At 35.9% G+C, this 16,057-nt stretch overlaps 2 protein-coding genes across 3 annotated transcripts; one reads left to right on the top strand and one right to left on the bottom strand.

Moving 5' to 3' along the window:
• Positions 1–5,252: 5,252 nt before the first annotated feature.
• LOC137735722 (ras-related protein Rab11D) lies at positions 5,253–7,307 on the top strand. Its single transcript, XM_068475168.1, has 2 exons — positions 5,253–5,628; positions 6,631–7,307. The coding sequence occupies exons 1-2, from the start codon at positions 5,405–5,407 to the stop codon at positions 7,073–7,075; spliced, it is 669 nt and encodes a 222-aa protein (XP_068331269.1). The 5' UTR covers positions 5,253–5,404; the 3' UTR covers positions 7,076–7,307.
• Positions 7,308–7,444: 137 nt separating this feature from the next.
• On the bottom strand, positions 7,445–13,859 carry LOC137735705 (uncharacterized). Of its 2 annotated transcripts, XM_068475152.1 has the most exons (15): positions 13,609–13,859; positions 13,403–13,491; positions 13,223–13,289; positions 12,991–13,106; positions 12,684–12,750; positions 12,478–12,526; positions 12,061–12,146; positions 11,579–11,835; positions 11,452–11,507; positions 11,263–11,348; positions 10,668–10,760; positions 9,700–10,033; positions 8,665–9,218; positions 8,042–8,276; positions 7,445–7,954 (listed from the first exon to the last, which is right to left on the bottom strand). In XM_068475152.1, the coding sequence occupies exons 1-15, from the start codon at positions 13,798–13,800 to the stop codon at positions 7,686–7,688; spliced, it is 2,550 nt and encodes an 849-aa protein (XP_068331253.1). In that variant the 5' UTR covers positions 13,801–13,859; the 3' UTR covers positions 7,445–7,685. The 2 variants fall into 2 exon arrangements, with proteins under 2 accessions (XP_068331253.1, XP_068331259.1); XM_068475158.1 differs by lacking the exons at positions 12,478–12,526; positions 12,684–12,750; positions 12,991–13,106; ... (1 more) ...; positions 13,403–13,491; positions 13,609–13,859 and adding an exon at positions 12,234–12,333.
• Positions 13,860–16,057: the final 2,198 nt, after the last annotated feature.

The raw sequence follows: 16,057 nt of genomic DNA, 5'->3' as shown, positions 1-16,057 counted from the left end.
TGGGGTGGGCCGCAATAGGTAGGCAACAGAAAAAGATGGGATAATTTTTAGAAAACAGGAGGGTCGGGAGAAAGATGGGGAAGAAAGGGAGAGAGAGAGAGGGTCACATACAAAAAAAAAAAAAAAAAAAAAAGAACAATCAAGAATAAAGAAGTTTTACTAAAAAATAAAAAAGAAATTTGTTCTCTCTACTAAAAATAAAAACATGATGGGTTTTGGCCTTTTTTCATCAAAAAAAAAAAATTGAAAGATTTAAAAGTTTTATTAAAAATAATTAGCATATAAAATAGATTAGTTCAACTAGGGGTATTTTAGTAATCATATTAGTTTTCATAAGAATTAGTAAACAGTTTATATAGATCAATGTATTTCTTACTCTGATTCCAGACAGTTTTAGTAAACAACTCTAACAGGAATCTGATTCTGGTTCCACCTTATTCCAATTCCTTCTTAATCCAATTCTTTCTCAATTCAATTCCTCTCAATTTGATTAAGGATTAGTAAACGTGCCCCAAATACAGAATATTAGGAAAATAATTAAATCACACATCATGAGAGAAAGATTGACATATAAACTGAGATTCACACTAATTTGAAAATCGAAAACTAGGTAAGCCAAGAAAATCTGTATGCAGTGAAGCTAGAATTGTTGACAAAGGTGAAGGATGCCACACCAAGGTTGAGAAAGCCAAGCCTATGTTAGCAAAGCTATCCGCAACAACATTCCTTTTCCAGTAAATGTGAAAGCAGTAAAAAGTCATCATCCTGAAGCGAGCCAAAAAAGTAAACCATTGTGTATGAAGAGGCCATGGAATTATCACATCCCAACCAAAGCATATGCCAACTCCTCTGATACGCAAAATCAACACCAAGAAGAACTCCTAATAATTCCACAAAAAGGAATTACAATGACCAATACCTTGACAAAAACCACCTAGAAATTGACCATGCCAATCCTTAACCCCTCAAGCAATAAGACTAGGATTCCCCTTAGCCAAACTATCAATGTTATTAGGTTGACAAACCGGCAACATATTTAGTTTGGTTAAACATCGGTGGAGTCGTAAAACAGTCAGTTTTGGAGTACCTTCAGTTTGGTTAAAAACGCTCCTAATATTTCGGTTGGTTATTTATCTTAAGTCTCAGCCTGTGAAGAATCTACAATTCTTTCGCTTAAAGAGGTCACTTCATTAGTCTTTCCAACGAAGTGAGGCGTTCTATGAAGTTACTCACAAGTGCATTTTAGAGTTCAGTACCTTTATCATAAGGATGCTCATTTCCTCTAATTATTTTTGTTCATACAACATGATTTCGGTTTGGTGCACCTATATTTTTAGAAATATAGTTAAAGTGGCTGAACCTGGTGCATAAGATTGAATTTTTTACATAGCCTTGTCTTCAGTTTTTTAAACTCAAGGCCGAGAATGTTTCTTCCTTGGCTGAACCCGCTCGGTGCAGAAATTAGCAACGCAGTTCATCACCACAGCACTGCATTCATCTCATTTGTATAATCGAGTTTGGTTGCGAATTGGCACGCCCACATCAACAAAATGATGCAGTTAGCAGGAAAGGGATCCTCTCCAGATCCCTTCCACCAAATCCTCCTTATCAACTAATCCGGGCCCTTGAAATTTGATCCAACGGCTAAAAACAGGGGTCCACTTTAAAAGTTATAACAACTTTAGTCGTTGGATCAAATTTCAAGGGCATAGATTGATTGATGGGGAGGATTTGGTGGAAGAGATCCGAAGAGGATCCCCTTTCCCAGTTAGCTCAATATTAGTCAGCCTGCGTGCCACATAAGTCTTGTAGTTCTTTCTTGGGTTTTCCCCTGACTTTTATATGAATCTCTATTTGATAAACAAAAAAAAAGATAAATTACTCACGTATTTTGCACATGATTCTATCTTATTAACGAGAAAATTTCAACTAATTGTTTATTATATTTAGAGTACCGAACCGTATTTTCATAATATTGAAAAATCTCTCCTTATTAACCAATTACATGCAATTGCCCATAATTTACCATACATATTAAATTGAAATAAAGAAATTTGCTTCTTTCGGGCCTAGACAAGGGAAAGTCTACTATCCTTTTTTGGTTCTTTCAAATGGAGGATGATTCTATCTCATTCTGTTCTCTCTTGCCTTTTTTTTTTTTTTTTTTCCTACTTAAACAGTTACAGTTAAGTTACGTCAATATTTTATATTAATGTTTTTTTTTTAGAGACAATAAGACAAAAAACAAAGTGTTTGAGGAAAGGAGGAAAGAGGAGGAGAATAGGAAGGGAGAGAAGTATGAAGAAGCATGAGACAAACGACAAGTCACTAAAAGATCCCGAAGTAAGGCTATCTCCAATGGAGAGAGTTAAAAGTTCAAAAACCAAAAAATAGCTTGATTTGTCCAAAAAATCATCTCCAACCGATGACTAGGCTATAATTTTTATGAAGCCCATAAAATCATTATTTAGTCAAAAGGGAATTAGGTTAGTCAAATGTAACCCCCTCTTAGCCTTTTTTGGTGATCAACTTTTCGATTCCAATAATTGATTCAAATTTAACGGTTAAATTTAAAAACATTCAGCGATAGTTTAATTAAATTAACCAATAAATTTAAAGTATAAATTTAAAACTAATAAATTATTGAGATGGTTAGGTTTAACTATTTGATTAGAAATAATATATGAATATGACCTAAAATTGTTTATATAAAAATAATTTTTTATAACGTTATAATTTTAAACATAACTATGGTTAGTCTTTTCAATTGAAGATGAAGAGCTTCATCACGGAATACATACAAGACAACTCACCCGAGACAAACACTTCACTTCCCATCTCTGACACTCCAACATCAATCATACCCTGTTTTCCCACTGTTCTCCATTTTTATAATAAAAACGAGCTCACCACATCAACGAATCACATCCCTCCACGTGACAACCTAGGGTAGACTCACCGCCAAAGGCAATGAGGGGGCGTTTGTTTGCCCTCACTAACTCGGACTGGACTGGACTGGACTAGCTATTAGTCCAATATTGTGTTTGTTCCATGCTGGGACTAACATTAATGAGACTAAAGGGGACTAGCATGGACAAAACCCTTCACTAAGAGGTCTTAGTGAGACCCCCCAATAACTATGGGATTAGCTAAGACTATCCTCTATTTCTCGTCCTTGTCATGCTCAACGACCACTCTTGACAGACTCCTCATCATCGCCGGTCACCTAGATCAATCATTAACTTCCCGACTCTCTTTCAGATCCATTTCACAACCAACTTTCATATAAAATATACCAAATTGAAGCTGGGAGTGACAAGATTACAATTTTACTTGAATCGAGGCCAAAATGTGGTCGAATGTGGCCGGAAAATGGCCTGGAAGTCTCGGTCTGTTTGGGTTTCTTCAAATCCATGACAAATTCGAGCATGCAAAGCTAAGATCTCGGTCCAGGGATGGTGATGAATTTTTTGGCGGTGCTAACTTCATCCAATTTAATGAGGGTTGGCCAAAAAACACATCGGGAAACCTGCAACTCGTCGGGAAAATTGGAGTCGTGAGGTTCCGATCGAACAACGCATAGCTAGAAAGGGAGGGAGGACAGAGAAATAGAGACTGGAATCAATAAGGAGTTTGACCAGGAATGAAAAAGAGACATGAATTGAGAGGTCTGAGGAGAAAAAAAGAGGGAAAGGGTGGGACGATGAGAGAAGAGGAAAAGAGTGGGACGAAAATGGTAGGAAAAGATGGAGAAAAAGATAAGATCATAATAAAATATTAATAATTTATATATTAAATAAAATAATATTAGAATTTGTTATTATCCAGCTTCTTAGTCCAATACTGCACCAAACGCTTCACTAAGTTAGTCCAGTTTAGTCTAGTCTAAGCCAGTCCAGCTTAGTCCTTGAAGCTAATCCAGTCCGAGATAGTCCAGCGCAACAAACGCCCCCTGAGGGTTGCCACATTTTGACTCCTCTTCGCATAATTGCAAGCAACCAAGAAAAGTCTTATCCTACTCCAAACATTACGGCCTATGGTAGTAAGAGATGAAGCTTTTTATCATGGAGATGAATTGTCAGCCGTTCCATTTTCATACTCTTCTTATGTTTTTATGTTTATGTGGTTACAGTTAAATCATATTAATATTTTATATTTCTATTACTTTTTATTTTACTATTTCTATAAAAATTTAATATAAAATATTGACGTGGTTTAACCGTGACAACACATCACAGAAAGGCATAAAAAATGTATGAAATTACGAAGACAGACAATCAAGCTCCTTTTATTATGCACCAGAGCATGATATGCAGAGTGTTTAAGATCATTTAATTATTTGAATTAATTGACTAAATAAAAAAAGGAAAGATCTTGGCCCCATTGCTAATTTGGTATTGTGCATATCGAACTCAGATCCTCCTTGGATTATTTGAAATTGGGCCTAATGATCAAATGATCCAGATCGTTGAAGTTTGATTCAATGACTACAAATAGAGAGATCCTCTAAAAAATATAATAATTGTAGCCGTTTAATCAAATTTCAACGCTCTGAATCATTTGATCCTTATGCTCAATTTTTTAAGATCCAGAGAAGATCCGGGTTCGTGTATATCATACATGAAAACATAATAAAATTTTGAATAATAATTGCGTTCCTCGTTGGAGAATGAGCATATGTCATATTTTGTGAATAAGGTATTTTTTCATATGAACTTCAAAATTAAAATCTTTCAATTTCTTAATTTTTATTTGAAGATCATTCATATAAAAATAGTATTCACATTGAAGGTTATTTGATTATTTAAATGTATAAAACAAATAAACAGTTCATTATAAATATGTTATTTGATGCTTATATCATCGATTTCTATACATTTGAATGATTAAATAACTTCAATCCAAATGAGTTTTTATTTTTTATTTTTTTATGTAAGAATAGGTCTTCAAATAAAGATTAAGAATTTAAATAGTTCTTATTATGAAAATGTATGTTAATACATTATTCAGTTAAACGGTTTCGGTTATGAAATTTGTATGATAAATACACGTTATTAAAAAAAAAAAATTAAAAAATATGTGCATTTTCCATAAACATGAAGTTCACAAAAATTATACTAAAATTTAATTAAATGATATTTAATTTTGCGACAAGTTTGATACCTAATCAACAACCTTCGTTGTGATAACTGATAATCAGCTTTGTTGTGCAACTAGTGCATTACAGACATCCTATCGTATTTCCAAAAAAAAAAAAAAAAAAAAAAAAAGTAAAAGTCTCGTGGTGTTTAGATAAATTTCAAGTCCTTTACTTTGTGGGGCTTTGATAGCAGAAGTAGCGATCTGGGTTTTCTTCTTATTTGATTGGAGAGTTGGCGTACTTGAGTTGGGAGGGAACAGAGACATGGCGAGTTATGGGGATGCGAGCCAGAAGATAGACTACGTGTTCAAGGTGGTGCTGATAGGGGACTCTGCGGTGGGCAAGTCTCAGATTCTGGCCAGGTTTGCCCGGAACGAGTTTAGCTTGGACTCCAAGGCCACCATCGGCGTCGAGTTCCAGACTCGGACCCTCCTCATCGAGCACAAGAGTGTCAAGGCCCAGATCTGGGACACTGCTGGACAAGAACGGTCTCTCTCTCTCTCTTTCTTCAGCAGTAGTGTACAACCCTTTTCTTTCAGTCTGCTACTTGGGTTTTTAGATTTGGATAGTTTGCAACAATTCCAGTAAACTGTCTGCTTTTTACTTTTTCCTGTTTTAGTAAAAGTTGTTGGTTGCTTTTTTTGTGAGCTGTATGCATAGATTGCATATACATCCTTTTAAGTTATCTTTTTTACTTTCTGGGTTTGATTTCTTCAAGTAAATTTGTAATGTTGGTAAGTGAATTACTTCTTTGTATGCTACATATGAATAAGATAATCACCTGAGGCTTTTAGATCCGTGTTTGGAATCTCATAAGTGCACTTAGTATGTTGTGATATTGATATTGATATGGATATTCACTCAAACGATTAGAAATGTTAAGTGCCAGGAATGAAATTCGTTAACATTATCGGTTTCTTATTGTGATCCTTGTGTTCTTAATTGTATAAACTTGCCACCAGTAATATGGTTTTCGGTTACAAAGATATGAAATCGTGTTTAATTCGTCATCTACTTTTGGTCCATAGTTTCTTTTGGCCATTTTGGCCATTTTGGCTTTTCTTGCAATCTTGGATATTGCCATGGATGATATAGTGGGAGAAGAATTGTCACCTTTTGTTAAGCGGTGTGAATAATTGCTTTCTTTGATTCCCTATATTTGAGAACCATGACATATATGACTTGTCCAAGCTTGTGTTTCTTGCCTGTTATCACCGATTTGGTCTAATGGTTAGTTTCTTTATAAAGAAGATAAGACTTTGGAGTTTATTGACTGATGGGAATGAATGCTGTTCAATTGTTCACTACGATGATGCACAGTTTTGGACAAATTTACTCCGATTATATTTGGTTATCAACTAAACCGGTCACCTCTGTCTAGTATAAGATGATATGTGCTGCTCATTATATTTGGTTAATTCCAGATTTGGCCTAAAGGTTAAGTGTATTCACATCTGATGATTGTCCTTCTCTTATGCTGTTTTGCTCAGATATAGAGCAGTTACAAGTGCGTACTACAGGGGTGCTGTTGGGGCAATGCTGGTATATGATATAACCAAACGCCAGACCTTTGACCACATACCACGCTGGCTGGAAGAACTGCGTAGCCATGCCGACAAGAACATAGTCATCATTCTGATAGGCAACAAAAGTGATCTTGAGAACCAGCGTGCAGTCCCCACTGAAGATGCCAAAGAATTTGCCCAAAAGGAAGGCCTTTTCTTCTTGGAGACCTCAGCACTGGAAGCAACAAATGTGGAGAATGCTTTCTCGACTGTGTTGACAGAGATATTCAACATTGTTAACAAGAAAAGCCTTGCTGCCAACGAAAATCAAGCTAATGGAAGCCCTCCATCTTTGACTGGTAAGAAGATCCTTGTCCCAGGCCCTGCACAAGTAATCCCGGCTAAGAGCAAGGTGTGCTGTACATCGTGATTCAACAGGACCGCGGATTTATAAACATCGGATGCTTTCTTCGACATTCTTAATACTAGCAAATTTTGAGGGGTGTGATATATTTCCTTTGTATATTTTTCTCGTTTCTTTGCTTTAGTTTGCATCAGCTGATTAATTGCATGTTTTCAAAATTGAAATGAACTAGACGAGCCTGATTTGGGTATGCCCGTCGTTGAACTTCTCTTAAATATGTAATTTCACGTTCTCCCTACTCATGTTAATTCGTCGAAAAAAAGCTAAAATTACTCAAACACTCGTCCCCCGAATCTACAATTTAGGGTTAAATTCTCACACATTAAATGTCGCAGCATTGTTTTGTATTTCCAAATTGTAAAATGGTTTGTAGCTAACGTGGTTAAGAGCATTTATGATTACAAACTTGGCGATCAAAGCCACTGCCTCTTAGTAACAATATACCAGACCACAAATACAAAGATGTATTCGATGTATAAAAAAAAAAATGAAATTCCAATTTTGTAGGAGGTAGTAAAGAAACAATATAAATTCCTGCCATATAAATTACAACACCTGTGTTAATTTATCTAATTAGAGTACAACAATGCAAGTTTGAAATTCCGGAAGTTATCGCTTAACCCTCTGATGCAAGCGTGATGCTTTCCTCGTCAACGTTCTTTTCTATATCCTTTACGTCCTGTACCTCATCCCTGCTGACATTAGAAGCCTCGTCTCTCTTCTCCGAAGGCTCATTTTCAGTTTCCATGCGCGCCAAAAGCCTTTCTTGCAGTTCTTGGCAGTCAATTGCAGTGATCATCACAGACAAACTGGACCTACCTTTCCAGCATCCAATGGCTATTGTTGACTTGTCTACTTCAATAGGACCCGACGTGGCCTCGCCATCTGCAGATATAAAGTTCTACGTGGGTAAACAGAACATATATGCAATGAATGTGCACTTATGGTCCTTTAACAAATGATGCTAATTACCTTTACTCAAAACTATCACACAGCATCCTGACATTATGCCTGATGCCTTCCGACCGAACTCAGAATCAACAAAATCAGCAAACTTGATAGATTTGTACTCAAGAAGATGTTTAAAGTCAACGAGGGATGCACATAGAATCTGTTTGGTTATGTACGGAAGAATAAGTGGCAATCCTTCTGATGATATCCGGAATAAACAAGGCGCCAAATTTCCTTCTCTTGCAGTTTGTCGTTCCTGTTGAGAGCAAAAATAAATTAGAGAAAGATTGTTACGGAATATTTAATGCTAACACCCGAACATAGAAATACTTTGTTCATCAGTCCAGGGCTTCACCAGAATCTCTAGCTTCAAACATGAGAACCCTAGGATGAAAATATATATACTACACACTTGGAATCCATGACTGAGCGTAATAAGGTTTAATATTTCTGCACCCAATCAGTAGGTACTGGCACTACTTGTCTCGCTCATTGTCTTAATTATACACACACTTCGGCTATTGGATTTATCTGAAGGCATAATAATTTTGCAGAACCTTCTTTGATCACATATCTAGAAATTCAAATCGTATAACGGTCTTATTTAAAAGAAAAAAGACAAATTCATATTTAAAAATACTTACAAACATCTTAAGCCCAATGGATGTTATCTTAAGTTGCTGTCCAACGGAGAAATTCAGCTCAAGAACATCTTTGACTGACTTTGAGATGTAGTAAATTCTTTTCACATGATTAGCATCGGTGTTTCTTGTGACAAGGTGGTCATTGAAGGGAAACGATTCATTAATGCCATAGAATGTCTTTATGCTATTAATGGTAGCTTCATCTTTAAAGAAAACAACAGGGTCCACTCCTCTCCACTTGCCTTGACACTGCTTCTTTCTCTTTCCTCCAGCTTTCTTGGGTTCTGTTTCCTCATCAACAGGCTCCTGGGCTTCCTCCGATACATTTTCTTCAAGCGTGACAGAAGGATCAAGCTCCAAAGACGCCCCATCTGGTTCTTCCTTTATTAACTCTACCTCTGAAGCTGCTTCTAAAAAAGTCTCATCTGTACCATCTTCCAAACTAGCCACCATCCCATTTGTACCTTCAGTACCCTGATTTTGTAATTCTACCTGCGGCTCGTCATTTCTAGAGCCCAAGTCCTCTTTCAGACTATTAGGTTTCCCCTGATTGGCTGTTCAATGAAAGAAGAAAAGAATCAACGAAAGGACAAAAGAAACCAAATTAAAAATAAACAATATAAAGAGATTGTGATTCTCTATCAGGAAACCCAAACCTGGAGCACATGTTCAAATCCTCAACAAACTACAGGCCATACATACTGACACAACGATACAATTTATGTGTGACGCCATTTTATTTTAAATTCTTTTTAAGGCGCTCCCTTTCTCCAAAAATATCTTTGAAATGGATAATTAGGTGAAAATAGCATTTACTAAATGAGATAATAGAATAATGGGGTCATTTGTTTTAGGTCATAAAATTTATTCAGTCTGCTAAGCGTCATTTGTTTTAGGTCATAAAATATATTCAGCATTAGCAGACTTTTTTTCTAAATAGGAGGGAAACAACCCCTTCATACCCAAATAAGAAGACAATAATACAGTAAAAGCTACCTCAGAGCACTTCAACTCTTTGCAGATACTTGAACTCACCTGGCAAAGCAGAATGTTTGTGGAAGACAGCAATGAAGAAAGCTCCTCCATTTTGATCATGCGGGACTATCCTCATGCAGCGTTCTAGTGGAAAATCAGAAACTTCCTCCTCTTGTTCGTTGGGTACAGCTGCAGGATCATCAGTTGACTGCAATGCATCTTCAACATTTCCATTGCCACCATTCTCATGTTTTTCTTCCACTTCCATATTATCATTACTGTCCGTTGGTTCTGTAAAGCTTCTTCCAGAAGGAAACATGCTGGGAACAATGACATTTTTCCGATATTTGCTGACATTTTTGTGGGAAGGTAACCACCTACCCTTGTCATGTATCTGCATTGTCAAATGAATGAATACGGATTTTGTCGCAAGAAAAAATTTTAAAGCTGCAACTTGCATGCAACACAGTAGGTGATGTTTGAACAAACTGTTGCAATTGAGACCACTATGCTATAAGATGTGTGTGTGTGTATTGAATTTGAATTTGATGGGTGGGTGGGTGTGTTGAATTTGATGCATTGCAGACAAAAATATTATAATGTTGACCCAACTTATACATAATCACGAAGCAGAGTTGAATAAAATGGTTTCACCTAACATTCATGGCGCAATATAATGCATTGATTGCAAAAGGATTTCTTAAACCCTGAATCTTATATCAAGAGAAGAATGGAAATTTGTGATATCTTCTTGACAGGTAACTCCGGATTATTTATGGCAAATATACCTTATTACAGTTTTATATTATAGTAGTGAATATGTGACACAAACAATGTTTCAATCAGACCATTTTCAAAGCACCAGGATAAAATAGCACTACAAGTGATATCAGCAACATCCCATTCAGTAATTGAGAAACAAACCTATGTTACACAAACTAAGGAAACATTCTCATTCAATAATATGTTGTGCACATCAAGCTTTCACTATACAGCACTACCATGAAAAAGGTAAACAAACAACTGACCTTCCATTTTTTAAGACCTGGCCTCCGAACAAGATGGGGAAGCTCACTAGAGACATCAATAAGCTCAACAGACCCACCACCTCTCCGCAAAATCTGCAAAATAAAAAGGAACACTTTCTCAAAATACAGAATGACGTAATCTACCACTCATAGCAAGGTCATCCAAATAAAGAATGAATAAGCACAACAAAAAATCATGAAACTCTGCCACCCATAGCAAGGTCAAAAGCATCAAATTGAAAGAAAATGTTTTCTGATGTACTTTCATAACACAAACAATATTCAAATTAAAAGCTAAAACATAAGCTCAAACAGTACATGTCCACAATGACCAAATAAACAAAATCCATAAAATCAATTAATCGTATGAAGGTGAAGAGCTCCCATCCACTAATCAATTTGCAAGAACTGAAAAAGTCAAAAGAACTAAAAGAAACAATAATTGTATGGTTGGCATTCCATGACCACCTACTATGCCTACAAGCTCTCTTCAATTGTGTGAATAAACCATGCCGTTGTCACTTACAAAATAAAATCTTTCAACCCATCAAGTTCTAAGTTAAATATTTTGTAAGAAGATAAGCAAACATATTACCTCAGCAACCACAGCTTCATTTTCAACTGGATTCATGGAGCAGGTAGAGTACACCATTCTTCCGCCAACTTTAAGCAGCGATAAACCTAGGATAAACAATATAACATATGAGAATAAACTAGTCAGTAAAGCATAGAGCCATTGTTAATAATAAAAAAAATCTGAGAAATTTCTTTTCATGATAGATACCTCGCATAGCTATGTGAATTTGTAGAGGATGAACCCCATTGCCCAGTCCAGCATGCCTGTACATAAGCAAAACGAATCTCATCAACCTGCCAAAAGTAAAATAGCGACTGAAAAATTAAAGTTATACCATTTCCTCCAGATATCAGGAGCCTTGCGAAGGGTACCGTCTCCACTGCAAGGGACATCACATAAAACACGATCGAAGACAAGTTGGCTGATAGGTGGCTCCATTTCAGCTCCTATTTCAGAAGCACTAGACTTTACCCGGCAACCAGGAAAGTGTTGAGCTTCATGATTTGTGACTATCAAGTTGGCTGTGCACATTCTTTTTGTTTGATGGATGAGTAGATTACATCTTTGGACATCAAGATCATTTGCTACAACCTAATTAATGGGCCAATAAAACAAGGAACCAGTATCATAAATGGTAGTTAAATGAGGGAAAATCTATGTCACATGAAGGCAAAATAGTAACTAGGAGAATCAAATAAGAATTGAAAGGCAAGATAACAGCCTAAACTTGAGTCCTTGACTGAGGAAAAGACAGAACTGATGAACTAAATCAGATATAAGGAATGTGAAACAATATATAATTAAAAGGAACCATACCAATCCATCAGGTAGAGATCCTGGTTTCATTGATCGGTGTATTACCTCAATTAATTGGAATGTTTTTGAACCTGGTGCAGCGCACACTGAGAAAAATTGTAGCCGATGGTCAGTAAGCACTAGATTTAGTCTTTAAAGCAAAACCGTTGCCTTATAAAAATTGAAAACTATACCACAGAACAGAGAGTTCCCAACAAAAGAAGTCCCTCAAGGAATTATGCATCTCCAATCCAAACTACAATTTTCATCAACACTCACAACGCCAATAAGAAGCTTGAAAATTCAATATAGAATAGAACACAACCGATTAGATTTTCACGTGACGCTCGTGATTCAAGTCTTATCATTTGGGTCAACCATGTTTCTAAATTTTCAGTTTTAGAAAGGGGAAAGATAAATGCAATATAAGTTGCTTACTATCAAGTACAAAATGATCTGGGCGTACATCAAGGAATAGTGGAGGTACCTGTATCATTAAAAATAAAATAGAGTAACTGAATACTTGAGCATTAGTATAAGGTGAACTACTTAGTGCTGAAACACCCAAGATTTATAATTGAATATTGCAGCACAATTCAGTATTTAAACCACAAGGGCACAAACTGCAAGTAACATAGGCCTACCATGCTGACAGCCTCCTGTCTTGTGATGTTTCCGATCTCATTTTCAAGCTTTAAGAACTCATGAAACCTTAGATATTTGTAACATCAGAACCATGAATACACAGATAATAATATTAGAATGGGGGATAGATTGAAACTAAACAGAGTGACTTGATACCATTATGCAGAATTTGGTTAAGCTCTATATAAACAAGAAATTGAAGAAGATTCAATTTGGAACAATCACAATAGTTAAGGTGGATACATATTACATATTAGTATTATTCATACAGGTAGGAACCCTGTTGGAATACATCAATTCATTTACCTCTCAAGTGTTTGGTTCTTCCTCAGTTGCATGCGAGAAAAATTTGAATGCCAAGCTAGATTCTCGGGGTACCAAGGTAATGGCCTAATAGGCTGTGGTTCACCCCCTTCACTTATCTGGAACAGTATAGATTAAATAATCATAAACACATTACAATTTACAACAAAAACGAAACGAGGCAACACAGTTTTTCGCTACATTTTGTTAGTAAATTAGCCTACAAGAAACCAACCTCAGATTGCAAAGAGATCATAAAGTCATTCTCCAACTGCCTTCGGATATCCGAACAAAATTGGCTACTGCAATATCCACAGAAGTTCAATTGAGAATTGAGAATTGAGATTAACATTGAATGAAACCGCACACGAAAACACATAGAGAAACAACATAGCAAATACATTATTTCAGTCACCTTGAATTGATTCTAAAAGCAGCAGGCAACGGCCTTCGAAGAACTTCATTGAATGCATCCCACTCTTCTGGGCTCACTATCCCTTGCTCCTACCACCATAACACATTCCACGGCTCAATAAACGAAGAAAAGAACCTAACTTTTACTCCAAAAACATACATGCATAGATATAAACATATATATGTATATATAGAATATGACATCACCTTGTAATATTCATCGAATGCGGGGTTTTGAGTGGCAAACGGCTCCCAACCACGATTTTCTCCATTGTTTTCATTGTTGTTTTCAGACGAAGGATCAGACTTGGAACGCTTCCAAACGTTCTCTCGGTTCTGACGGAAGTGGCGTCGCTGAGTGCGAGAACCTCCTCTGCCTCTGCCGCCGCCGCCTCCCATCTCTGTATGCAGCTTAAGTGTTTGATGTTTGGTCTCAGAAAAGAGCTTCGCTGTTCCACTCACTGTGCAGAGTGCGGCGGGTTTTGGGGGAACATAACCGGATTCATGGCCTGGGGATATCACGGTTTGGGTTTTGGAGTGTGTACGGTTTCACTTGGCCCATCAACGTAATAAGACCTGGTTTGGTACTGAAGTGATTCTGAAAAAAGCTGGTATCAAAAAAAACTGGGAGCTGTTTTTGTGTTTGGTAAACATTCAGCTTCAGTTTTTTTTCACAGTTTTGGATGAAAAAAGCCAAAAACAAGAAGCTGCAAAATCCAGCTTTGAAAAATCGGTTTTTTTTCACATCTGTTTTACATAAAAATTTACCAAACACTCTGCTGCTTTATTTCACAGCCGTTTATTCTCACAGCATAACAGAATCAGCTTTTTTTCAAAGCACAACAATACCAAACCAGCCCTAAGTCTCTTTCCTTTTATGTCAAACGATTGATTTGTTAGGTTAGATGTTAGATTATAAAGTGGACAGAATTCAAAACCACGTCATAGTGTAAGAGCAACACTCTTTCTTGAGGGATCATTTTATTCATTGTCTTATTGTGATGTCTGGTAGTCTAGACATCAGACATCAGACATCATGTTATTGGATAGTACTTGAGGATGATCGATGTAAAAACACATAGGGGTGGATTTTTTTGCTAAATTGTCGTGCCATACAGATTTTGTGCCAATCGGTAATGATACGGCATTGTACCGGACCAAAATTTCATGGTACGGTATTGGTAATGGATACCATTACTACGGTATTACCGTACCATACCAAAAATATAATATATAATTATATAACACACACACATATATATATATATATATATATATAAAATATTCCAATAATTCGAAACTAAAACCCTACTTATATTACCATTGTTGTTGGTGACTTTGATCTCTTGAGTTGGTGGAAATCAAACACAAAAGAGTTCATAATTCTTTCACAAATAGCCAATGATATTTTTGCAATCCCCACTTCTACCGTGCTAGTGAAAATGCATTTAGCCTAGGGAGGAGGGTTATGGACCCTTTTAGGGCATCATACTCCTAAAATGGTAGAAGCACTAGTGTGTACTAGTGATTGACTTAGGGCGGATGAAGTAAACTTTTACAAGGAACCAACGGAAGATATGCTTCAATTTTACAAGGAAATGAAAGAAGTGGAAACAAGTAAGATATGCTTTAATTTTTATTTTTTTTAGTAAATTTGTTATTAAATGGTTTTCAACTTTAATTCTTCTTGCTACTAATATGTTTTCTTTGTTTGTAATGTAGGCTTGACACAAGTTCAATGCCTCCTCCAAAAACTTCGACATCTCAAACTTGAAGAATTGATCAATGAATTTTACTTTTTGAAGTTTAGTTCCGATTTTCATTTGGTTTGAAACTTTAACTTCTATTTGGATTGTTCGCTTCTATTTGTTTTGGTTCGTAACTTCTGTTTGGATTGTTCACTTCTATTTGTTTTGGTTCGTAACTTCTATTTGAATTGTAAACTTAATTTTCATATGCATCATTTGAATTATTTTGTGTGTGTAAATTGTAAATGATAAATAATAGATGAATTTAGGCTACAATGTATGAGATTAAGGTACAAAAAAAAAAAAAAAAAAAGTTTTGCTCTTGAATTGGGTTAAAAAAACAAAAATAGATTTTGTCCCAAAACAAAATGGCAATTACCATTGTCATATCATGCCAACCAAACTATTTGGCAATATCAAACTTCAATATATTGAAAGTTTGGTACAGTAATGGTAATAGATTTTGTCAAACTAAATTTTTTTTATGATAATTGGTACATAATTTTGGTACGATAACTGTACCAAACTCACCCCTATAAACACTCATTAAGGCCCGCTTGCTAATTGTGCATATATTTGTATCCATCCACACCACCCCACTTGCACACCTTTTCTTTCTTTTTTTTATTTATTTTTTATTTCTAATATCATTGATAATATTACTCTAAGAACTCGTTTGTTATGTATGATTGGATTGGAAATAAATAATTCATTAATTTCAAAATATGTTAAGGTGAGAAATTAAAAAATTATGACGAGGTACAAAATAGAAGATGGATTACTCAAGAACTTATCAATTTCAATCCTCTTTAAAATGATAAGATTAGAAAGGGTGACCCTCAAGACAATGTTGGTATTTGGTGGTACCTTGGGGATGGCCTTGAACAGATTTTTGTGCAAGATTTCAA

This window comes from Pyrus communis, chromosome 1 (assembly GCF_963583255.1).
Source record: "Pyrus communis chromosome 1, drPyrComm1.1, whole genome shotgun sequence".
NCBI classification, from domain to species: Eukaryota; Viridiplantae; Streptophyta; class Magnoliopsida; order Rosales; family Rosaceae; genus Pyrus; species Pyrus communis.
The sequence above is the reverse complement of the archived record's forward strand: the minus strand, read 5'-3'. Positions and strand labels throughout refer to the sequence as shown.